At 50.5% G+C, this 23649-nt stretch overlaps 12 protein-coding genes across 12 annotated transcripts; 7 read left to right on the plus strand and 5 right to left on the minus strand.

The window, feature by feature from the left end:
- Positions 1-111: 111 nt before the first annotated feature.
- On the plus strand, positions 112-1034 carry pre4 (proteasome core particle subunit beta 7; the record flags this gene model as incomplete). Its single annotated transcript, XM_056711758.1, has 3 exons — positions 112-156; positions 209-356; positions 430-1034. The coding sequence occupies exons 1-3, from the start codon at positions 127-129 to the stop codon at positions 1032-1034; spliced, it is 783 nt and encodes a 260-aa protein (XP_056565473.1). The 5' UTR covers positions 112-126.
- Positions 1035-1214: 180 nt separating this feature from the next.
- N7489_006009 (fumarylacetoacetate hydrolase family protein) lies at positions 1215-2296 on the minus strand (the record flags this gene model as incomplete). Its single annotated transcript, XM_056711759.1, has 3 exons — positions 1215-1347; positions 1411-2132; positions 2282-2296. The coding sequence occupies 3 exons, from the start codon at positions 2294-2296 to the stop codon at positions 1215-1217; spliced, it is 870 nt and encodes a 289-aa protein (XP_056565474.1).
- Positions 2297-2461: 165 nt separating this feature from the next.
- Positions 2462-2880, plus strand: N7489_006010 (succinate dehydrogenase assembly factor 1; the record flags this gene model as incomplete). Its single annotated transcript, XM_056711760.1, has 2 exons — positions 2462-2546; positions 2720-2880. 2 exons carry the CDS (start codon positions 2462-2464, stop codon positions 2878-2880), a joined length of 246 nt encoding a protein of 81 aa, XP_056565475.1.
- Positions 2881-3556: 676 nt separating this feature from the next.
- Positions 3557-4171, plus strand: N7489_006011 (Hsp20/alpha crystallin family protein; the record flags this gene model as incomplete). The annotated part of the gene is made up of 1 exon (XM_056711761.1): positions 3557-4171. The coding sequence occupies one exon, from the start codon at positions 3557-3559 to the stop codon at positions 4169-4171; it is 615 nt and encodes a 204-aa protein (XP_056565476.1).
- A 716-nt stretch (positions 4172-4887) lies between these two features.
- N7489_006012 (uncharacterized protein) lies at positions 4888-6834 on the minus strand (the record flags this gene model as incomplete). Its single annotated transcript, XM_056711762.1, has 1 exon — positions 4888-6834. One exon carries the CDS (start codon positions 6832-6834, stop codon positions 4888-4890), a length of 1947 nt encoding a protein of 648 aa, XP_056565477.1.
- A 1242-nt stretch (positions 6835-8076) lies between these two features.
- On the plus strand, positions 8077-8911 carry N7489_006013 (ATG3/ATG10 family protein; the record flags this gene model as incomplete). Its single annotated transcript, XM_056711763.1, has 4 exons — positions 8077-8205; positions 8309-8410; positions 8469-8681; positions 8738-8911. The coding sequence occupies 4 exons, from the start codon at positions 8077-8079 to the stop codon at positions 8909-8911; spliced, it is 618 nt and encodes a 205-aa protein (XP_056565478.1).
- Positions 8912-10186: 1275 nt separating this feature from the next.
- On the minus strand, positions 10187-10868 carry N7489_006014 (U2 snRNP complex subunit MSL1; the record flags this gene model as incomplete). Its single annotated transcript, XM_056711764.1, has 3 exons — positions 10187-10462; positions 10520-10736; positions 10795-10868. 3 exons carry the CDS (start codon positions 10866-10868, stop codon positions 10187-10189), a joined length of 567 nt encoding a protein of 188 aa, XP_056565479.1.
- A 260-nt stretch (positions 10869-11128) lies between these two features.
- N7489_006015 (WD40 repeat domain-containing protein) lies at positions 11129-12390 on the plus strand (the record flags this gene model as incomplete). The annotated part of the gene is made up of 4 exons (XM_056711765.1): positions 11129-11351; positions 11416-11885; positions 12056-12293; positions 12350-12390. 4 exons carry the CDS (start codon positions 11129-11131, stop codon positions 12388-12390), a joined length of 972 nt encoding a protein of 323 aa, XP_056565480.1.
- Positions 12391-12783: 393 nt separating this feature from the next.
- On the plus strand, positions 12784-13809 carry N7489_006016 (lipase family protein; the record flags this gene model as incomplete). Its single annotated transcript, XM_056711766.1, has 1 exon — positions 12784-13809. One exon carries the CDS (start codon positions 12784-12786, stop codon positions 13807-13809), a length of 1026 nt encoding a protein of 341 aa, XP_056565481.1.
- Positions 13810-14740: 931 nt separating this feature from the next.
- Positions 14741-18548, minus strand: N7489_006017 (WW domain protein; the record flags this gene model as incomplete). The annotated part of the gene is made up of 4 exons (XM_056711767.1): positions 14741-15280; positions 15342-15948; positions 16001-16763; positions 16835-18548. 4 exons carry the CDS (start codon positions 18546-18548, stop codon positions 14741-14743), a joined length of 3624 nt encoding a protein of 1207 aa, XP_056565482.1.
- A 357-nt stretch (positions 18549-18905) lies between these two features.
- N7489_006018 (uncharacterized protein) lies at positions 18906-20345 on the plus strand (the record flags this gene model as incomplete). Its single annotated transcript, XM_056711768.1, has 3 exons — positions 18906-19418; positions 19479-19954; positions 20054-20345. The coding sequence occupies 3 exons, from the start codon at positions 18906-18908 to the stop codon at positions 20343-20345; spliced, it is 1281 nt and encodes a 426-aa protein (XP_056565483.1).
- A 278-nt stretch (positions 20346-20623) lies between these two features.
- Positions 20624-23181, minus strand: N7489_006019 (Zn(II)2Cys6 transcription factor; the record flags this gene model as incomplete). Its single annotated transcript, XM_056711769.1, has 8 exons — positions 20624-21046; positions 21122-21826; positions 21886-22514; positions 22576-22696; positions 22756-22787; positions 22850-22859; positions 22939-22948; positions 23006-23181. The coding sequence occupies 8 exons, from the start codon at positions 23179-23181 to the stop codon at positions 20624-20626; spliced, it is 2106 nt and encodes a 701-aa protein (XP_056565484.1).
- Between the last annotated feature and the right edge of the window lie 468 nt (positions 23182-23649).

The following is a 23649-nucleotide window of genomic DNA, read 5'->3' on the forward strand; positions in this document are numbered from 1 at the left end:
CCTAAGATAGCTCCCCATCTATCGTCATCACTTTACTGTGCTATCCATCCGTTGTCTTCCCTCCTTGTCTGCAATATACCTCCCTTTTTTGAGCCCTCTTGAAGCTGCCATTCATCTTCATTCATTATGAACCACTTCCCTGAAGCTTGGGGCCGCGTATGTGGCACAACTTTCCCAGTCCTTGCTCTGTTGCTAACTATCCGTCCAGCCCAGGAACGATGTCTACGGTGCCTACGATCACTCATATTTGCAGACCTCAGGTCCTAAGGCCCATACCTCATCCCCTGCAGTGACGGGAACGTCAGTGGTGGGCGTCAAGTTTAATGGCGGAGTCGCTATAGCTACCGACAACCTGGGTATGCCATTCCATTATCCCGTTCGGTTTCCTTAGCATTGCCATCTGACATGATATGATTTGTATGAATATAGCCTCCTACGGATCCCTGGCTCGTTTCTCCGACGTGAAGCGTCTGCGTAATTTCGGCGATAAGGCAATGGTTGGCTTTGGCGGTGACGTTTCCGACATGCAATATCTCGACCGTCTCCTAGACTCCATGGATATCAAGGAGAACTACTCGCATCATGGCAACATGCTCAACGCCAAGAACCTGCACACGTACCTTGCAAAGGTTTTCTACAAACGACGCTCCGAGTTCAACCCGCTGTGGAACCACGTCCTTGTCGCAGGCTTTGATGGGCAAGGGGAGCCCTTCCTTAGCTCGGCAGATTTGCTCGGAACAACATTCTCTGCTCCTCATCTCGCTACGGGCTTCGGTGCTCATCTTGCGGTTCCGATCCTGCGCCGCAAGTTCCCCGAGGGTACCCCTCTTGAGCAAGTCAGCAAGGAAGATGCCGTCGAGGCCTTGAAGGAGTGCTTGAAGGTCCTGTTCTACCGCGATGCACGAAGTGCCGACAAGTACTCGATAGCTGTGATTACGAAGGATGGTATTGACCTGAAGGAGGATGAGCAGATTCAGGGTCAGAGCTGGGCCTTTGCCGAGAGAATCAGGGGATATGGCGCCCAGACTGCTTAGATCCTAATTTATGTTTTTCTTTTACATGTAATGCACACGGGACTACGGATGCAAAGATAATTTTTTGGGTCCAAATAACGATGATCAATTGCAAAGACTGAAACGTACAGGTAGTTATATACAACTTGAACCAGTGCCAACCCGTTCGCTGGTCTCAAGGCAAGTTCAACGGAAATAAATTTAGAGCTTGGAGCTGGGCTTGTCAAAGACCACGCGGTTGACACAGGACCCGATGCCCTCGAGCGAAACCTCGACTTGATCGCCGTCCTTCAACCACAAAGCAGGCTTGCGGCCCATGCCCACACCTTGGGGTCTGTCAAACAGTCAGCCTATTAAATCCAAACGGCTATTTTCTTTCTCATCGGGATGTACTTACGTTCCAGTGAAGATGAGATCACCAGGCAAGAGCGTAGTTCCCTGAGACAGGAAAGCTATCGTCTTAGCCACGCCGAAGATCATATCCTTAGTCGAGGACGACTGGACCGTCTGCCCATTCAACTTGGTCGAGATAGCCAGGTTATTCGGATCCGCAATGACACTGGAAGAAACAATGCCAGGACCAAACGGCGCCCATCCATCAAAGCCCTTACCCAGTCCCCACTGGCCTCCACCCCGCTTGATCTGCCAATCGCGGTGGGAAACATCGTTGCCGACAGCATAGCCCAGCACATAGTCCAGAGCCTTGCTCTCGGTGACATTAGTGGCCTCTTTGCCGATAACGGCGACCAGTTCACACTCGTAATCCAGACCCTCGCCCTCTTGGGCAAGTTGGGCCACGGGGATATCGTCTCCAGGTCCGGAAATCGAGGTGACGGGCTTGTAGAACAACACTGGATACTTGGGGATAGGCATGTTCGACTCTTTGGCGTGTTGTTCATAATTGAGACCCAGACATCGGACTGTGCCAATATCCTTACGCGCCAGGGGTGCGAGAAGCATTCTCACATCTGCAACCTGGTCGGTAATCCGGTGCTGGCCAAAGATGTCACCCTGGATGACTCTGGCCTTGGTGGCTTTGGCGATATCGCTCACTCCCGATGGAAGAAGGGCATCGCCGTAATATATTTGGCCATCCTTGGCCAGGAAGCGGATGAGGCGCTATATAGGGAATCAGCATATGTTGTTGCAATAGTACTTTCCATCACTTGGTTGACCATATATATACACGCATATATATGCGTATGTATGTATGTATATTGTTTTTGTCTATTTATTTGTATTCAAATATAGGTTGATCTTCAACTCACAGTAAAAGTAGACATTGTGGAATATGAAATATGGGGAAGTTGGAGGAAGTTCGAGGGGAAGCTGGGTCTGATATGATATCTCCACTCGGCCGGGAAAAGACCTCTTTTTCCTCAGAGCGGGAAACACACCCAGCTCCGTCCAATGATTTGCAGGCTTTTTCTCTCTTCATATTGAAGACAATGGCTAGACTCTCCGGTCTCCAGAGGGATGTTCTCTCTCTATACCGAAAATGCCTACGAGAGATCCGAAATAAGCCTGAAGTGGGTTCTATCGCCTCTCACCTCATCAACTGATACTTACTTCATTGTAGGACTCCAGGATCAATTTCAAGAGATATGCCCGGTAAGACTATATCAATTGCCTATCTGTCTCTCTGCCTATTCCCCTGTCCTCTCCTTTCATTTCCTTTTTTCCTTTCCCGACGGCGTTCCCCCTAGATATCGGTACAATCCGGCTGAGACGGGACATCTACAGGGCAGAGTTCCAAAAGCATCTTTCGGTGAACAAGAAAGACTTTAGCACCATTGAATATCTCTTGCGCAAAGGCCATCGACAGCTCGAGTTGTATGCTACCCCGGGAATCCGCAATATCCGATGAGCGGACGGGGCCAGACCCCGGAATCTTACTTCTTCAGGGCGAATTACACAGCTGGATTTGTATGTATCACGCCCTTTCAGCCGCCTGTCTCCACCAGTTTACTTATTGATATAGAATCGGAGATCTCCAGGGTCGCCGGTTTCACCCGGGACGGATTCCTGCGAGCATGTTGAACAAGGCAAAAGGGATGGGATGTATTGAGGCCTGGTTTTGAAGGCATCTTGTATAATAGTAACCAGCTAACTATAACTGTCATAGACTGTTGTGTCATTATGGCTTTGTCATGGAGTGTTCTGCCCATATTACTGTACAACTATTGACTCATTGCGAAGCCCTTGGAAGTTTCGAGGTTCAAGATTACCAATTATGGATTATTCAAACCCGTGTAAATTGCATTTGTCAGAGCAATATTATTAGATTGGAGTTATTCGTGTATAGAATGTATAGAATGGGGTGGTTGTGCCTTGAAGTTGCTGGCGGCTCGTCGAACGCCCCACAAGTTTCTGGATGCTTCCGCCTGGACTATAAGCAACACCATATACAAGCAAGAAAGATATAAAATGGCAGATATTCCAGGACAATTAGAACAGAACAATCAATCAGAACACAATCTTCAAAGCCTCTCAGATACTCTCTATCCTTCCTACAACCTCAAATAACTTCCAAATCCAAAACAATGGCCTTCTTCTCCCAATCCGGTCTTTCGCCACTCTTCCTCCTCAACGACTACGAGGCCCCAAACCAATACAAGCCTCGCAAATGTCCCAAGTCCTACCAGTGCTCCAAGCTCCAAGCACGCAGTTCCTTCGCACCAGCATTTGACGTGCGCGAGTTCACCAATGCCTACCATCTAGACGGCGAACTGCCAGGCGTGGACCAGAGCAACATCGAGATCGAATTCACCGATCCCCACACACTCGTGATCAAGGGCCACACAGACCGCGAGTATAACAACAACAACGGCAACAACGACGCCACCTCAAGCCGCAGCTCATCCCCTGCAGGCTGGCACCAAGCCACAGTCGAAGACGAGGATGCAGAATCAACTAGCTCAGCCGACACCGCTGCTTCCAAGACTACTTCTGCTTCCGCTTCGCACACCGAGAAAACCGAGACTGACAAGCCTCACTTCTGGGCTAAGGAGAGGTCTGTCGGCGACTTCCAGCGCACTTTTAGCTTCACCGCGCGCGTGGATCAGGACTCTGTTCGGGCGAGTCTGAAGAACGGTGTTTTGTCTGTTGTTGTGCCGAAGGAGCCGACTCCTACACCGAAGAAGATTCCTATCCTGTGATTTGAAACATGAAATCATTTTATGGCTGGTATTGGCTTGAAATCCATGACTCGGTATAATGATTGCATTGGGGATCTCGGGTGGCGTTTCTTTCCTTGCGGTTTTTTCTACGATCTGATTTTGCTATGATAATTAATCGAAATTGACATTTATTATATTTACTTTGTATTCCATGGGGACAGGTAATATGCATCTGCATTATTTGGTAGGCTGTAGAGGACTGAGCCACATTGACCCTGCGCTTGTAATTCCCCCCCTTGCTTGACTCGATAACCTTACTTCGTATCCAGGAAAGGCCCTGGACCACTGGACCAGCCACAGGGTGAAGAAGATGCATAAGGCAAGATAGTCGAATACTGAGATCGTATCCCAAGGGGGATATGCATGCATTTCGGACTAGACTAAATGGGCCAAGAGCCTAAAATTTGCCAAACAGTAGCATATGGTATATGGCATACAGAATTCATGGTTTCCTGTTCAACGCCAGATATTAACCACGCCAATTCCACTTCCAATTCCAAAAGGGTATAGCTAGTAAGACTCCATATCCAAAATGTGTCCTAAACTCCTGAAAGAAAACGCATCAACTCCATAATGAACTTTTGTAGCCGCCATAGACGAACAAGCCAAGATCAAAATAAAAATAACATCCAAACGGGAATAGTCAATAAAATCATTACCAGAAATGTCAATAACCAAAAGAAAGAAAAAGGTCATTATAGGCACAAATCCGTCTGGCGACGGACCTTCGTCAACCGACGACGGGGATGATCATTGTTTCGACTCCGAGACCGGCCTCGCATCGGCTCAGAGGGTGTTAATTCAGCATCAAGATCAAGGTCATCCTGCAAATATCCTGGGGCCGCGACAGTGGGTAGCGGAGGAACATCAACACCTGGTTTCTTGCTCCAGATGCGACTTCCCCGTCGGCTTCTGGATCGGGAGAGTTGCGCATTGTACTCTTCATGGATTTGATACTCGGAGGTCGATCTGCGAAGCCGCTCCTTGGCTTCGGTAGTTGACTGTTGGCGACTGAGTTGTGAATCCCCAGTCGCGGCAGACCCTGTAGAGGATGCAAGATCAAACGAGCCCAAGGACAATCGATCTCCATAGAAAGGCCCCCTGGTAAAGCCTTTTGGAGTCTGGTGTGGAGCGGAGACCACAGTGGTAGACGTGACCTCGAACAGGGATTCACGCGGCGAAGAATATTCCGTGTATCGGGGCGCACACAAAGTTGACCGACGCGATCGCGACGGAGCGAGGGGGTTCGGATCGCTCGAATCGTACCAGCGAGCAGCGGCTGGATACAACCTTGAGTAGTTCTCCGGCTTTGTCTGCAGGCTCAGAGGACGCTGCACTTGATCGACTGATCGACCTGAAGCCGAGTCTTTCGGGATACAAACGTTCTTTGAGCTGTCTGCACCGCAAGAGCTAGACGTCTGTGAACCAGAAGAACTGTGAGTCCGGCTCCGTTGTATGGAGTGGACTGAGGTGGCAGAGCTGTAGCCACTGTCGGACTTGTTGAGGGATTGGGACGTGCTCCGGGTAAGACCAGCGTCCATAACACCTTTCTCCAACTGGATTCTCGTATCGTCGAAGAGGGCAATTCCCTCATCTTCTGGATCTCCAGAAGACAATGATTTTGTTCGAGGCTGGACTGTGATGGTTGGGGACTTTTCGAAAGAGAATGGACTGCCCGGAACATCGTCCGTTTTCTTCACGTCCGGTAAGGATGGAATCTCCAGTGTCGACCCCCTGCTAGGCCCTACAACTTCTATGTTCTCAAGGCCAAGCCCAGAACCTGAAGCGCAGGGCCCATCCAGAGGAACGCGTTCACTCGGACATGGCGAGGCCGAGCCGTTTACAACCCGCAAAGACCCCAACTTCAGTGCCCCGAGCTGAGTATACCGGGCATCCATCGGACTCGGCGGCCGCACTGGGGATGGTAGACGCAGCGATCTAGGGGTCGAAGGCAATGGCCATTGCAAAACTGTTGACTCTGTCGGATCCTCGATCGGGCATTCAGGCTCTCCAATGGGCGATGGGACGCGCCGAATTGCGCTTGCTGTTCGTCTTGTGGCAACCCCAGGTCGTGTCAGGAGCGATCGCCGACGCGTTAATGAAAACCGTTGGTTGCCAACCAAGAAGTGGGTGTTGGAAGATGTCGCATCCCCGATGTGGGTTTCATAGACAGCGCTGTTGTGTCTCTGTAGGGGAGTTCGAGTCGAACTGGCCCGCCTTGGTGGCTGTTCGTAAAGAGGCGAGGATTGGGAAGATGAACAAGTTTCGGACTGGTACGATGTCCTTCTCGAAGAGCTTGCGCTCAACAGGCTTGGGCGGGTTAGATGGCGCTGCGTGGGACTCTGTTCATATACCAAGGTTCGATCCTCAGCCGGGCTCTCTTCGGACGACTCTGTTTCAAAAAGGGTAGGTGGGATCTCAGCTTTCTTGGGATAACTGCCCCGTTTTTCCACAGGGGCGCTGGAGATGCTGTTGCCAACCCAAGGGTTTTGCCACCCTATAAGTCCTGAATTGAGCGTCGGGAGGTCTGTTTCGGGGCGTTGGGAACTTGGACCGGCATTAAACTTTTTCGTCAAGGGCTTTGAAAGGCGGTTGGAGCGGTAGGTCTCATCTTTGGCTTTGATCGAGTGAGTGTTGCCCATGACTTCAAAAGCAGATGCAATGCAGGTAGATTCGGATTTGCTCTGGCCAGATCCAACCGGGCATGTGCAGGGAAGATGGCGAGAATGATATACAAGTAGAATAAGGGCTTGGTGACAGCCTGGCGAGCACTGTTCCCCCGCACGACGGGGTGACCTAGCTCTGGGATTTCCAAGCTTGACCCGATAGAGCTTTTCTGATTAGATCGCACCCCGGACTTCTGACGTCAAGCCACGCCCTGATTGCCCACAGAGGACGCAATCCGAGCCCCAAGCTCGTGCAACCGCTGGGATTGGAATTGAGTGTACGATTGGCGGCTCCGGTTTCTCCAACAATCCCGGAGATGATGGTCCGTGTTTCAGATTGGGTGCAATACAGGAATTGGTTGGACTGGAGAGATGGAAGACAGATGATGCGCAGGATTGAGGTAACGTCAGAGGCAAATAACCAATCTTGGAAGCCGGGGAGTCCCTTTCTTGCTTCACAAAGCAGGATTTGATGATTTCAAGATTTTACGATCTCTGTTTTTCCGGGGAGGTTGGTAGACCAGGGGGAGATCAAAATCGGCAAATACACAATCAGATATTAAGATTATAGACAAATTGCAAATATAAAAAGAATAAAAAAGCACGAAAAAAAGAAAAAAAGAAAATAACAGTAGAAAGTGGTGGGGGAGGGGAATAGTGTCGCTGGGGAAGGGGGAACATACGATACATAAGAAGTGGAGAGAGAGAATCAGACAAACGAAGTGTATATGCAACTAAACGCTAGAAACAAAAGAAGACGCAAGCATTTCGCCACAAAAGTTTTCTATACGCACATCTTGCATCAGATGAAGCTGCATGCAGTTGCAGGAGAAAGAGGAAAATATCTCCACGCGGGACAGAAGGAAAAAGGTACCGCCTCCTTCTACCGCAACCGGGGCATAGAGGTATTCAGTACTTAAATTTAATATACAACAACCATACATCAACAAAGTACCAGATACCTCTTGGCACACCTAGTAATCTTCCACAACTCCATTGTTTTTCTTCTTCCCCTTCTATATCCGGTCCACCGCAATCAGCTTTTCTTTCTCGTTTTCTCTTTTTCAATATTGGATTTATCTTCCGGTATTTCTGATTTGACGTATAACAACAAGTCAGGTCAGGCTTACTCTTAAACCTGTATCCTGGCACACCGCGTTCACAGCTGAGCATCTGCATCCGGACACTGGGTACGGAGGAATAGCCTCCTCCAGCCGCATGGCTGCATTTTGCTCTGCATTTCCCTTCCTGACACAGTCGGAGTTTGAGGGTGCATGTCAAGATCTCGCTGATCGATGCACTTCAGCCCAACATATTGACTGGTCCGCCATTCGACTGCTCACAAAGGTATCCCTTTTTTTTTTATGCATGAACCATTAAACCTTATCTGGTTCCTTATGTATGTATTGAATGAAGAACTGATGGGAACATATGGTTTGGATGAAACTAGCCAGATGGAACCAGCCTCAGAATAACAAAACGTGTTGATGTCCCCAGCCCGCTAGAAGCCCCAGCGCTGGACCTTGAAGAATCACAGGAAGATGAGGATCCGGTCTGCAGAGCTCTGGCCCCCAAGGGACGTGTCCACCTGTCCTGACTCTTCACCGCAGGAAGCTCTCGTTCGCGCCAAACCCCAGCCCAGTTTACAGATCGATTATGATATCTTGTTGTCCCCCACATATCAGGTCCCCGTCTTGTACTTCGGCCTGAGGTGGCACAACCACGGCCCACTCGGACTAGACGAAGTCTACCAGTATGTGGTGCCGGAACAGTACAGGCAACAATTGAAGAGTGTGGGTGTAATGGGTGGGATTAGCATGGGTGTAGGTGCATTCTCGGAACCTCGTGACAAGAGCTCATGTCTTGTTTTTTCTTGTAGTACCATCCTGACTCTGGCGCCCCGGCCTTTTTTGTCCACCCATGCAACACTGCGGATGCCATGGCGAACATTGCAGACGCACAGAACGTCACTCCTGGGTCATATCTCCTCATCTGGCTCGGCCTTGTAGGTCATTGCGTGAACCTGCACGTCCCACGCGAGCTCTATGCTTAGCCTACATAGGAACTGGAGAGGAAGCAGGTTCCACTACGGCCAATGGCGGAGAGACTAAGAATCAAGTCAGAGAACGTAAGAAAACAAATGGATAGTCATATGTAGTAAACCAATAATAGCCTGGTGGCCATATAAAGACACGATATTATATCTGTTAGAAATATAGAGGCGCTTAGCCAGAAAGTGAGAGACAGTTAGCGCTCTACCGTTTAGTGTATGTACATTGCCTACATATCCTATAGCTTCGGGAGGGCCTTATGCTGATAGAATAACGATAGAACTCAAAACTTCTGCCGGGCCACTATACGGCGGCAGATAATGATTGATCGAGTAGACTCGCTGTCTAAAAAGTACGCAGACCGGGGTATAACTAGGGCAATGTTCCAAAGAAAGGACCTATATATATCCTACCCGATTAAAACTAGAGTAAAAGAAGGTGCACGGAGTGGAAGACAGCCTACAAAGCTAGATATAAAGCCCCCACGACTAAGTAAAAGGGCGAGACGGGAAAAATAGGACGAAATAGGAGGATCGGAGGAACTACTACTGCCGATTGACTCGATAGCGAAGTCCTATAGCCTAGTTAGCTCCTTGGTTTGATGGCGGGGCTTTATACGGAGCGACCTTATACAGAACGGCTAGAGTGGCGGAAGTGAGGTATGCCTGGTTCATGATACTGGGTGTGATCATAAAACCACCTCCCCGCGCCTGGGAAGAGCCCTTGAGGGTCAGCCTGAGGTAAAAGTCGACAACAACATCCTATAGTATAGGTGTGGGATTCTATATATCCATGGCCGTATAAAGACACAGACGTTGTATCAGTCAGAGATACATACGACGCCGCGTAGCAGTATATACGGTAGGAAAGAGGTTTAAAAGAAGTCTTACAGTGGAGAGGATTAGCAGCCTGAGATAGCATGATAGCATATCCATATCACAAGACACTTGTAGATGACGAAGTGGACTTCATTCCACCGATACATAAATCATAGAGTACCTTACGATGTCTACTCCGATTGGACGAAGCATCTGAACCCATTTCAGAAGCTGCCCTTACAAAGCTGAATAACACGCAGCTTCACATGGGCCTGTCTCATCCAAAAGCAGGGCGCCTAATATAGAATCAATGTCAGATATGTCATATTATGGTAAATACTCACTCGAAGTACCAGCCAATACTTTTTCATATGCTTAAAACGCTGGGGAATAAAAAAAAAATCAAATGTAAATCGAAAACTTCATGTCTCTTCGGCTCTTTCAGTCCCATTCATAAGTTTACTCCTCATCTGAGGAAGCTTCCATAGGCACGTCGCTATCTTCGTCCATCGGAGCCTCTTCGTTATCGCTTTCCTCTTCACGCGGTCGCTTCAAGCCATGAGTCTCTCCATTGGCACCGGCCGTGGGTCGTGGAGGGAGTGCACCCGGAGGACCACTGAAGATAGACTTTTGGAGGTCTGTGATGACTGGGGCTTGTGCAGCCTCAACTGGCGCAACGTATGTGCCACGAAGTTTGGAAATGACATTTGATGATCCCTTGGCGTACACGATTTTCTAAACATCCACCGATTGAGCAGGGTTTGCGACAAGAGAAGGGAGATGAAAACATACCATCTGCTTCCCGAAGAACTCGAATCCTTGTAAAGCGCGCAGTGCTTGCGTACTAGCTTGGACATCCTTGAACACAATATGGGCCTGGCCTCGCATTTTGCTCGTCTTCATGGCCACGACGTCGAGAACGGTGCCGTATGTGGAGAATAGGGAATAAAGTGCCGTCCGGATATCATTTTTCTGAATTCTTTTGTCGGGCAAATTTGTGCAGTAGAGTCTAAAAATTGTTAGCAACAATGCGCGACAGTCTCCTGTGCTTGTAAGGGCAAGCTCACGTCTGGTTAGGAGCGCCGGGAGTAACGGCCTTGCTGTCAGGACCTCCACGGGCAGGTAGAGATTTTGAAGCCATTTCTCAGACGATTAGAAATGTCGGGTACGCTGTCGTCTGGTTAAGAGAGTAAATGGGACAACGATGGGAAAGTGAAGCTCAATCGCGTGCTGTGTCCACGGCTCAAAACCTCGACATAGTTAAAAGTAGCTTGGGGTCATGTGATGAATGTCCTTACTAAGCACCGCCGTCATCCCCCAGCTCCCCTCCTGGTCCCGCAACTACAACTAAGTACACAAGCACGACGGTAGAGAGACCCTCCTGTCGTTATTATCTCAAATATGGCTGCTCACCAGGTTCACCATCTCTTCCACGCACCAATTGCAGACCACTCGTTCTCATCCGACAAGAAGACACTTGCTGTCGCTCGGGAGAACAATGTGGAGCTGTATCAACAATCAGGCAACAAGTTCGCGCTGAGCGATGAGCTTAAGGGCCACGAGAAGACTGTCACCAGCGTTGACATTGCCCCAAACAGTGGCCGAATTGTCACTTGCTCGCAGGGTACGTTTTATAAATCTCCTTTTACTATACCATGTACAATACCTGACAGATGTTCACTCTATAGACCGCAATGCCTACGTTTGGGAGCAGACCCCCACCGGATGGAAACCCACCCTGGTCCTTCTCCGAATCAACCGTGCCGCCACATTTGTGCGCTGGTCCCCATCGGAGCAGAAGTTCGCCGTCGGCTCCGGCGCTCGAGTGATTGCAGTCTGCTACTTCGAGGAGGAGAACGACTGGTGGATCTCGAAGCACCTCAAGAAGCCTATCCGCAGCACTATTACAACCCTGGCGTGGCACCCGAACTCCGTCCTGCTGGCAGCCGGATCGACCGATTCTCATGCCCGAGTCTTCTCGAGCTTCATCAAGGGTATTGATACCCGCCCGGAGCCCAGTGCGTGGGGAGAGCGCCTTCCTTTCAACACCATCTGTGGCGAATACTTGAATGATACCGCTGGTTGGATCCAGGGTGTTGCCTTCTCTCCTAGTGGTAGTGCGCTCGCCTTCACTGGACACGACAGCAGTGTGACTGTCGTATACCCCAGCGCTCCGGAGCAGCCCCCCCGCGGGCGATGTTGAACATTGCTACCCGTTTGCTGCCTCTCAACAGCCTTATCTGGAACGGCGAGACTGAGATCATTGCAGCTGGACATGTGCGTCATATCTTTCTTTTAGTAATATCGGCTCGTGCTAACCGTATCTAGGACTGTGAGCCCTTCCGTTTCTGCGGTGATGAGAACGGATGGCAACTTGCCGGCTCTCTGGAGAATAAGGCTGGAGAAGTCCGGGGTGCCCGTGAGGAGTCTGCTCTGAACATGTTCCGGCAGATGGATCTCAAGGGCCAGGCCCAGGCGGACACCAAGCTCAAGTCTACCCACCAGAACACTGTGCACACCATCCGGGCCCACGAAGAAGCCAACGGGGTTGTGAGCTCGTTCAGCAGTAAGATCTACCTCCTGAAAACCTACGACCTACGAGAAACTAACATATTGTTACAGCGAGCGGTGTCGACGGTCGTGTTGTTATCTGGAATGTCTGATTTGTATAAAGAGTACAAATAAAGCGAAGAATATTTGTCACCCGTAACAGTGTAGGATATTGAAGTCAATAAAGTAAGACACAAATAAATAAGCATAGAATGTCCATCCCGCAATACTATTGAACATTGCAGTCAATATGGAAGTTATCCCGAAATCCCATCTTGCCGGCGATACCCGTGGCTCTAGCAGAGACAAGAGCCGATCCATGCCCGTATACCTTCCTAGACATGCTCCCCTCGTGCCTTCCAAGACTGCCCAGGTGATCGACATGAGGAAGGCGATGACATAATGGAATTACCCCGGATTCCAGTCACCCGTGGACGTCTCCACATCACATGCTCTTGTTCTCTTAAAGATTACCTTCCTTCCTACACAACTCAGCATGTTAAGCCATGGCTAGCATTTTATTCCTCTCTTTACTACTATACATCAGTACCCTGAGCCCTGCCACAGCCCTGAGCAAGACCATACATGTATCCAACGAGCTATTCAACTCCCTGGAAGAGTTATCCCGGATAGTGGACATTTCATACTGCGTCGGCACAACAGGAGTACACCAACCATTCCAGTGCCTCAGCCGCTGCATCGAGTTCCCAGATCTAGAACTAGTAACCGTGAGTTACCTCCAACCAAGCACTATCTCCAAGACACAAACCACTAACCCAACCCAACCCACCCCGCAGACCTGGAACACCGGCCTCCTCCTATCAGACTCATGCGGCTACATAGCCCTCTCCCACAGTCCCTCCTCCAAACAAATCATCCTCGCCTTCCGCGGCACGTACTCAATAACAAATACCATAATCGACCTCTCCGCCTACCCCCAAGCCTACATCCCCTACCCAGACCCGGAAGAAAATACCACCACTACCCCGAATCCAACAAGCCCACACTGCGAAAACTGCACCGTCCACGCGGGCTTCATGCGCTCATGGCTCGAAACCCGACCCACAATCCTCCCACAGATCTCCATCCTACGCCAAAAATACCCAGACTACGCCATAACCCTCGTAGGCCACTCCCTCGGCGGCGCAGTCGCCGCCCTAGCCGGCCTCGAGATGCGTCTGAAAGGCTGGGATGTTACAGTCACGACGTTCGGGGAGCCGATGATTGGGAACGGGGCGTTGGCGGCATTCATCGATGAGCAATTCGGGCTCGGGGATGGGATATCGATTCCCCCGCTTGATCCCCTTGATGGGGGTATGCGTTTTCGTCGTGTGACGCATGTCGGGGATCCGGTTCCTATGCTCCCGCTTGCTGAGTGGGGATATCAGCCTCATGCTGGGGAGGTTTTTATTAAGAGGGAGGGGTTGCCGCCGCGTAGGGAGGATGTGGTTCATTGTCTTGGTGCGGTGGATCCGGGGTGTATTGCGGGGGGGGGGTGGAGGGGGTTTTGGTTGAGCTGTATCGGGATTTGAATGTTCCTGTTGGGTTGGCTGGTTCTGGTGGGGAGGGGTGTCGGTCGAGTGATGGTGATGGTGATGGTGATGGTGATGGTGATGGTGATGGTGATGGTGATGGTGATGGTGATGGTGATGGTGATGGTGATGGTGATGGTGATGGTGATGGTGATGGTGATGGTGATGGTGATGGTGATGGTGATGGTGATGGTGATGGTGATGGTGATGGTGATGGTGATGGTGATGGTGATGGTGATGGTGATGGTGATGGTGATGGTGATGGTGATGGTGATGGTGATGGTGATGGTGATGGTGACGGTGACGGTGATGGTGACGGTGATGGTGTGTCTGAGGAGCAGGCTGTTTTGGGAGGGGAGAGTTCAGATATTGCTGGTTGCCAGGATAGATTATCGCCTCTCCGGTGGAATTGGTCTCATATACCGGCGAGGTATCGGCTTTGGGAGCTGTTTTATGCTCACCGGGATTATTTTTGGCGCATTGGTCTTTGTGTTCCTGGGGGAGACCCAACTGGATAGAGGAAACCTATCTGGATTAGATACTGGCGCTGGTTGTTTTGCTTTGTTTACTATTGATATACCCTGGATACCCCTTTCTATACATCATCAGACACTTTTTTTTTTTATGAGAAACCACGCTCTTTCAATCCGATATCTTTCATTCCATCTCTAGATTGTTCGCTGAAAGCAATTGCAAGTCGATCCAAGAATCCAGTCAGAACAGCAGTGTAATTGTGTCAATATAATGAAGGCATACACCCAGGCTAAGAAATTGACAAAAACAGAGCAGCGGATATACAAACACGCCAAAAAGAACGAGTTCAAAAACCACGAAAGAACAATAAAAATGCTGCGCAAGACAGGACAAAAGACATCGAAACAAAAAGATCCCTCAGTACAAGTATAAAAAGGAGACCGTCAACATCCTCACATCACCGACCATGATCCAAACTCGGCACAATAACAGGCCCGAATTTAACCACATTCCCAAGAGCCCCATCACCCTGAACCATAAAGTCCGCCGCAAGACTCAATTTACTGACCCCACCAGGCGTCACATGGCCATAGGAAGGATTGACCGTCTCAGGGTCATACGCGACAATAGCGACGTAGTTCCGACGCGCCATGAGCTTGCGGTATTCACGGGCCTGGCCGTTGACGTCTGTCTGGAAGATTTCCATCATGTCTTCCTTGGTATCGCTCACCTGGCCCGAGGATCTGTGGCCGTTGGCGGGGACGTAGAGCGGTTTGCTGTGGCTGTGTAGGAGTTTGATGATATATGATGGGGGCGGGGTATTGACGACGGAGGAGGCGATGAGTTGGTACATTGTCTTGTGGTCCGAGGGGTTTGAGGGGTCGTGGACGAGACCTGCGCCGCAGACGTTGACGGCGCCGGAGAGGAAGGTCATGCGGATTGATTTTTGGTGTGCGATGCCTTGGAGTGTGCGGATGAGATATGTGCGTTCGAGATCCTGGCGCTGGGTTAGTATGGCATGTTTTGGATAGGGATTGGGGGAGGAGACGAAGACGAACCTTCGATTCGTGCGTCCATTGATCGCGTAGCTCGTCCATGGAGTTGAATTCGCCAAATGGACTCAGTATACCGCCCATCAGGCCGGATTTGCCGACGGCTCGCTTCACCGAGTCGAAGCCTGAGCCGACGAACTCTTTGGCGCCGACCACTCCGGCTACCGAGCTAGTTACCTTGCCCAGCACATTGTACGCGCCGGTCACGGCTCGCTTTCCTGTTGCGACGGTCTGGACGATGTGTTCTGCCGTCTCTAGGCGGGGATAGATGAGTGGGACGGAGACCATCCAGAGACAGTGTTGCACACTGGGTGGCAGCATTGCGATCTTCGGGAAGAGACCCTGGTACGTGGGACCGGCCATAACCTGGTGTGGGTTTCTTTCTGAGCGGCAATCCGGACCGACGACCACGACGCCGGGCCCTAGGTATTTAACGAAGTGCCAGCCTGTGCCGGTTATAGTGAAGAGATCCATATCGTTGCTGACGTTACGGAGGATGTCGAGGGTTGTGTGATGCTGGAAGAGGAGGTACATCTCGATGCCGATGCGGCCGATGTTCTTGAACATGTTCGAGAATTGCATGTGCTCAGGATACGAGCCGAACCCATCGAAGCTGCGGAATATATTAGTGCTGCTCGCTGGTTGTTGCTGTGTGGGCGACTCACATGTCATGATCGTCAATCTGGCAGACATAAGGGATCTGCGCAAATGACTCCCTTATGTGGGGTTGATCGAAGTGGCTGGTATAGTAATGGAAGTATGCGTGGGAAACATCCTGCTGGTTAGCCGCTGTCCAAGGGGCGTTCTTTCTAGCCTCTTTTCCGCTGATAGTCAACCATTGCTTGAGAGAAGGAATCTCTTTCCACATGCGATCCGCATAGATCTGACCACCCAGACATAACTGGGCGTGGAAGCCTCCGATTTCATTGTGCTTTTGCATGATATCCTTCCACATGTAACCGACGCCACCCAAACGAGCCCGCTCACCAGCATTGACATTGAGCGAGAAGTCATTTCCAGAGGTAGCAATAAACCGCCAATTGGTTTCGTGTCGACCAGCGACGAGAAACTCGTAGCGAGTGCAGCCTAGGTGGGAGGTGATGGCGTAGGTCCATTTTGCTGGACCCGCATCGTCCATCTGAAGATCAACCTCGTACTTGTAGAAGGTCCAGCGTTGATGGGCGGCAATGTTGACTGCCTTCAATTGTCTCGGGTTGGGAGACAGGTCTAGACTCTGGTGCATATGAATCGTGGGTGGCTGTGCGGCATCTGTCACAAGCAGGATAGATCCTAACCAGATTCCACGCTCGATATCCATGTTGGTGTAACGCAGATAAGGGCCAAAGTAGACACCGTTAGTTGGAGTGTTCTTGTACAGATCCACGCCGCTACTCGGGGAGGCCCAGTGAATCCAGTCACCATCGGAGACTGTAAACTTTCGAAACCAGGTGTCAAAGGCACACCGGGTGACGCTAAAGGCTTCCCGAAAGCCGACAGACCCGGGGAAACTAGCGGATGGGCGCTATACACACTTCCCACCGGAGACATGGGCGTGTCGTTGAGATTAAGCGGTGTAGGTCCCTTCGGGAACTCCCACTGAGTTGACTGTGTGGGCAAATGGATGTAGTAATACTGTCCGGAGCTTGGATCCATATGCGCAATCCATCCCTCCGGAAGAGGTGGTGGAGACGCCGGACCTGCGGCAGAGGGCCCCGGGGAAGTCACCTGGACAGTCTGATGATGGAAACCGGACAGGTCGTTAGCAACAGACGCCTGTGGGGATTGTCCGATTTGCTGCTGCTGTCTCTGATCATTCGCAAAAGCGGGATGGTCCTGCGGCGAGACTGCCGGTACAGGGGAAGATGTTTTCGTAACAGGATTGGGTTGGTTTGCTAAAGCCGGGTGCATCAAGGCGGCTCCAGCTCCTGCCGTCGCTCCTGTTGCTGCTGCCGCCGCAGCACCGCTTTGCTTTTCATTAGGGTATCCATTCGGAGCAGAAGGACCTGATACACTTGAGTAGGCGGGAGGAGGAGATGAGCTGAGGCGCATGCGGTCCATGTCTTGTTCCAGGGCGTTAGGGGGTATTCGTCCTGGTTGTTGTTGCTGCTGCTGCTGCTGCTGTAGCCCAGCTGCAGGGTGCGATTGGGATGGAGATCCATTGTACTGGCTATGGTGAGCCTGGGGTGGCGGGCTGCTATATTGGCCTGGATGAGCCTGGGGCGGCGGGGTGCCATAGGACCCGGGAATCTGCGGCGGCGGACTACCGTATTGACCAGGATGCGCAGCAGCCGGCTGATTGTCATCAGAGACGACCTCACCACCCTGATAAACCGTAGGAGGGCCATGGGGCTGCGAACCGGGCTGCTCGGTAGGAGTCCACGGGCGCGGCTGCTGCTGCGGTGGGAAAGTCGGCTGCTGTCCGGAGTACTGTTCTGCCCGTCTCTGCGCAGCCACGTTATGCGACTGGATACCCTGCAAGGTCCCGGTACCTGCGATTCCCGCAGCGGCATAGCGGGCCTCTATGTCCGAGCCTGGCTGCTGGCCTGGTCCAACGACAGGTGTCTCCGGGGGCGGGGGCGAGCCACGCTGGGCGCGGGTTGTCGAGGTGGAACTGATGCGATTGAGCGGGCCCTGTGGGGGCTGTAGACTGGACGGGGGCCGGGCCGCAGACGTGGAGCTTTGGCGTTGAGGCGGCGGGTAGTATTGTTGACGGTAATCGTATTGATTTGTGTTTGCTGGTGGCTCTGGTGGGCCAGGTGGTTGACTGACCGGGGGCCGAGGGTATGGTCTGGCAGCTAAGGCCTCGCGATCTGGCGCATCATAGCTAGGAGATTCGGGCAGTGGCTTAGGGGCTGCACCTCTTCGTTCGGCCAATGTTGCGACTCGGGGCTCACGGCCGTCCCGCGGCCGGAGCGCTGTTGGGTATTCATTTGGACTCACGGAGCCGGAGCCAGGACCAGCTGGCGGAGAACCATATCTAATGTTGTCGTGATAGCGGTCGTTTGAACTTGAGGTGCGCATCTGGGGACGTTGACGGTCATCCGGATAGGGTAGCGGGGCGTTTGGTGGGGGGCTGGATCCCGCGGCGGATGCTGGAGATGACGAGTCCCGTTTGTTGATGCGTAAAGGGCCGACGGTAGGTGATTCTTGCCTGGCAGGGCGGTCATTGAGGAAAAGCTCCTCGGGATGGAGGGCACGGCTGCTGCCACTCATGGTTGAGAAATTGCTGGGCTCGAAGCTGCAGAAAGACAGAATTCAGCCACAGCAGAATGCGAGGTACTCCCAATTACGGAGATAAGCGCGAAGATCGTTGGGAAGTACACCGTAGATGCGGGGCAATGGGAAAAGGGGCTTTTCATCTATTCATAGAAATTATCCGAGAAGAAGAGGAAAAAGGAAAAACAAAAAGGAAAGATGAAGAAGATCGGATTTTCTGTAGGCGCCAAGTTGGGCGAGACGCCGACCCCGCAGGTGACGAGAATCATCACAAGTTGCCTAGGTGCTGCCTTGGCGTAGACTACTTCTGTATCATATCACTTTCAGACTATTCTATCCAGATTGCGACCCAATATGCGAACCCTAATGTGCGCTGATGATATGGCCTGGGAATGTGCCGAGAACATATCTCACAACTGGCTGCTTCAATTCCTGAAACTTGACATCAAGAAACCGATCGCGATGTTCATCCTCCAGCGCCATAGAGGAGATGGTGCCGTGTTTACGATACTCGAAAAAGGTTCATATAATATCTCCTTACGAATGAAGTACGAAAAAAACCATGCTGTTGTCATACGGCTCGCTCAGCCCGGTGCCGTATTTTTCCCCGAGGAAAAAGTCGTGAACGAAGTTGCTACGATGCGATTGCTCACAGACCAGACATCGATACCTGTTCCATTCATTCTAGACTCGGGCACGAAGAAGGAAAGCCCCCTTGAACTGAGCCCATTTATCATGATGGAGTACATCGAGCACAAAACAAATATGTACGACGCTCTCAATACCCCTGGATGTCCGAAAAAGGATCGTGGAATTCTAGATCCGAACATCGACGTTAATACGCTTGAGCTTTTATATGATCAGCTAGTGGGTGTCCTACTTCAGCTGTCAAAGATTTCTTTTCCTCGTATAGGGTCTCTCACCTAGGTCGATGACTTCACCTGGGAAGTATCGCGCCGACCCTTATCAATGAACATGAATGAACTGGTACGGCTAGGAAGCCTACCGCGGTCGAAAATTCCCCACACTACATTTAGTACAGCTTCTTGTTATTTTGAAGCCCTTGCAGACCTAAATATTGAGCATCTGGTGCACCAGAGGAACGATGCTGTGGAGTCAGCAGATGACTGTCGACGAAAGTTTATAGCGCGGCAGCTGTTTCGTAAGCTTGCCAGAGAGAAGCGACTTACTGATTCAATATTCGAACAAGGTCCTTTCAAAATCTGGTGTGATGATTTACGACCGGGGAATATACTACTCCATGAAAATATGCAAATTGCTGGAGTGGTAGATTGGGAGTTCACATATACAGCACCAGTTGAGTTTTCCCACGCGCCGCCTTGGTGGTTGCTCATCGAAAAGCCCGAGCTTTGGCCAAATGGCATGGACAACTGGGAAGATGTGTTTAGTCATCGCTTGAAGACATTTCTTAGGGTGATGAGAAGTCGCGAGGACACGGAGATTTAAAAGGGTCACATAAACGAGAACCAACGCCTGTCTAGTCATATGCAACGGAGCTGGGACAGCGGAAATTTCTGGATCGTGTATGCGGCGCTGAATAGCTTTGCATTTGACGCAATCTACTGGAAGAAAATTGATCCGTTGTTTTTCAAAGCTGCTGGAAGTCCCGAGACAGCTTGGAAAGAAAGGCTCGACCTGCTAGCCGAGAAGGAAATCGAGGAGATGGAACAACTGGTTGTTCGGAAGCTGGAAGAGAAGGAAACCAGAGTTCTGAAATGGGACCCGGATGAGTATACTGTTGAAGCGAAAGCGAAAGCGGCTGAAGTGGATTGAGCCTACTAGATCGGGAGGAAACGAAGTGCAATGAGATCAAGGCTCGTGCTGGTTGGCCAAATAAATCAATTACCACCTAATTGTCTACATAATGTTTACATTCGAAACGGGTCGGCCCGAGCAGTTCCAAATTCCATGGATCAAATTCCACTCCACTTTCTATACGTACCTAGGTATATATCATCAATCATGCTAACATACATTGAACATCCAAAGTACAAGTATGCCCTATGCGCCAATGCTCTGAAAAAACCAGAAAGCCAAACTCCACTATCCAATCAAAACCCGAAATTAACCATCTGAAGTCCCTCCTGAGCCATCAGATCAGACCAATCCACATCCAATGTATGACCCATATGCATGAGTCGCTCCAACTGCCGCTCATAGACAATCTGGAGGATAGCACGTGTCGTTGCAGCATTGCGGCCCAAGCCGTCTTCCTCGTATTCCATACTAGTCATCAATTCCATCGCCGTCAGCTTTATCCCACTAGCTGATGCCGTAGCACCCGCTAGGAACAATGGGAAGACTAGGAAATGTCGATCTGCTCGTCGAGTGTGTGTAGTCTGCTGGGCCAGGCGTAGGATCTCTGTTGCGTGGTGGTCGATTTCTGCGTCTGGGGGGTAAACGGACTCGACACGTTGTCCGGGCCACATGCTGCTATAGGAGAAGAGTTGACAAACATGGTATAGTGTAGCGGACTACAAGGAGTTAGCCTTTTTCTTTTCTTTCTTTCTTTGCGTAGATGGAAAGAGCGAAAAGTGGAAAGAACTGACCTGTTGCATGATTTCCCGAGACCGCCGCGGGAGGTTATCCTGATGTTGGTGTACAAATGCAACATCCGGGGACTCCCACAATCTCCCGAAAGCCCGACGTAGGTCGCTTAATTCATGCGATCTCTTGTCGAACTCTTCAAAAGGCAGATTCCGTCTATCATGACGAAGGCGAATAGCCAAGAACCCCAGTTGCGCAGCTAGTCGGAATGTGTCGTGGTATAGACGCATGAGCACCGGTAAGCTCTCATGCTCATCGGAGTAAATCACACTGTAGCCCTCTGGGGCCGAAGGGTAGAGAAGACATTCCGACCCAGGGAGCATCTGGTGGTCGATAACGGCCCGTACAAACTCTCCTGTCCCTGCTCCGCTGAACAGGGCGTACAAGTCGATGTGGCACACCCACCAGAAAATAAATGGGTGGGGCTCTTGGCCATACTTGGCCCGGCGAAGGAAGGCGATGTGAAGGAGGCGGGAGATATGGTGAGACCAGAGGTTCGAGCCGTGTGGCTCGGCGGCTGCAATCTCGTAGATCAGAAGTAGGAAGTGGGTAAGGAACAGCCCGTCGGAAACAAGATCATCGTTGTTCCGTAGGCTGACTTGGAGGGAGGGGAAAGCTTGCTGATAATATTGTAGCGCATCGACATTGTGTCCTGTGCCGCTGTGCGAGAGACTAAGGGCTGATACAGCCATCATAGCGTGGGAAAGCTATTAATCCTGTTAGCACAGACATCGCCACCGTCCAAAATATAGAGTGGGATACCTACAGGAGGGAAACGAGTGGCTTCCTGCTCTAGAAAGTCCATACTGAGAGTCATAAAGTGACTATCAGATCCACAAGAATCATCAAGTCTATGGTCGTGAGGGAACAACTGCCGCCATATGACCTGACGAAAGTGGGAAAAGATAGTACAATCCTGACTTTGCCGGTCAAGACGCGGGTCCAAGAACGCCATCTCCTCTACCTTCACATCCGGTGAAGGAAGGGAAGTGAAATTTGGAGAGAGAGACAAATTGCAGAAAGGATCTGAGATCTCCGATGTTGGAGAGATCCCCAAGGTCTTCCCGTTAGACGGTGAGCGGCGAGTAACATCTTCGAACGTCTTCAATATCACCACATTAGGATCATCGCCCTTGGCCGCGCTCGCGGGACTACTGGCCGCAGAGCTCCTGCGCTCGCTGGTGGAATTGGATCTAGCTTTCTCAATTGCATCGTCTGCATACTCTGGCAGTGAGGAGAAACTGTCTGGTGTCATCACGACAAGGTACGTGCCGGGACTAACCCCTTCTGCTTTCTTTTCCCTGTCTTCGTCCGAAGTGAGTAGGGAAAAGGGCGGAAGGGAATCCTTGGAAGAGAAATAATCCGTCCTCTCGTCATTGGAACTCGGCGAAGTGACTACTCTAGTTAGTATGAACTAGAAGAAACCTCTAGAAAAGAAAAAGAAAAAGGTGCTTACGATCCCAAACGACATGGCCGTTTGTCTTCACATCGGCCATGCGGCCCATGATACGCGGGGTATCATCGCGAAAAGCGAGCCGAGGGCGATAATCGCAAGTATGGCCTAGACGAGTACATTGCTGTCACGTATAAGTAACTGTGGAAATGTGGAGATAAACCCAGTGTGAAGAATGCATACATTACATTGCGGGTGTCCTTCATCACATTTGACTGGAGAATGTGTCAGCCACGGAATTAACCTTGGAACCCTGGAGTGCAGGAGAGTCACCTACCTTTTCGACTCTGAGAAAAAAAGAAAAAAAAGAAGCAATTAATCAACTGTTTTTCTTCTGATTTAAGAAAAACATAAAAAGAGACTCACTCGGCATGTCCTGGAAGGAATAAGTTTGGGTTCGGGGTATAATCAAAATATAGAGACGATCACTTACCAGCAACCGGTGCGAGATCGCGGAGGCAAGCGTATGCGCGGTGGAGCGCTCAGGGCCTTTTCGGACTTGGCGAAGACATCAAAGAGATCTTCCGGATCTTCCTTGGGGGCAATGATGGGTAACCGCAGAGGTTTCGCAGAGACTTTGCGTCTGTTTTGCACCAGACTGGCCGTCATATGGCTTGTCTTATGTTCAGTGATGTACAGACAGGCTGAATTGGAACACTTACTAGGGTGCTCGGTACAGTATATTAATGGTCAATTGTTAAAGGAAGAAAGGAATAGGGGAAAATTAAAGATAGAAAAGAAGTTATAATAAGATTAGAGGATAGAGAAGATAGAGGGGGAACCCTTGGAAGGGAAAACAGTAAATCAGAAAAATGCATAAGGGGAGTTCATGTATTTTGAACGGGTGGCGGGAATAAGGGAAAAGAAAATTATAAAATTATAATCTTTTATTCTTTTTTTCTTTTATTATAGTATTGTATTATTGTATTATTCGCATGATTTATTCCAAGGAGAAATCAGGGAAAGGAAGACAGAGCTAAAGGGAAAAAATAGAAAATGGACAGAAAAAAAAAGCCAAAAAGAAAACCAGGAAAAAGACAGAAGAAGAGAAAAGCAAATGGCATGCAGATGCCAACC

Source organism: Penicillium chrysogenum (assembly GCF_028827035.1).
Source record: "Penicillium chrysogenum strain IBT 35668 chromosome Unknown utg000004l_segment0_segment0, whole genome shotgun sequence".
In the NCBI taxonomy this organism is placed as follows: Eukaryota; Fungi; Ascomycota; class Eurotiomycetes; order Eurotiales; family Aspergillaceae; genus Penicillium; species Penicillium chrysogenum.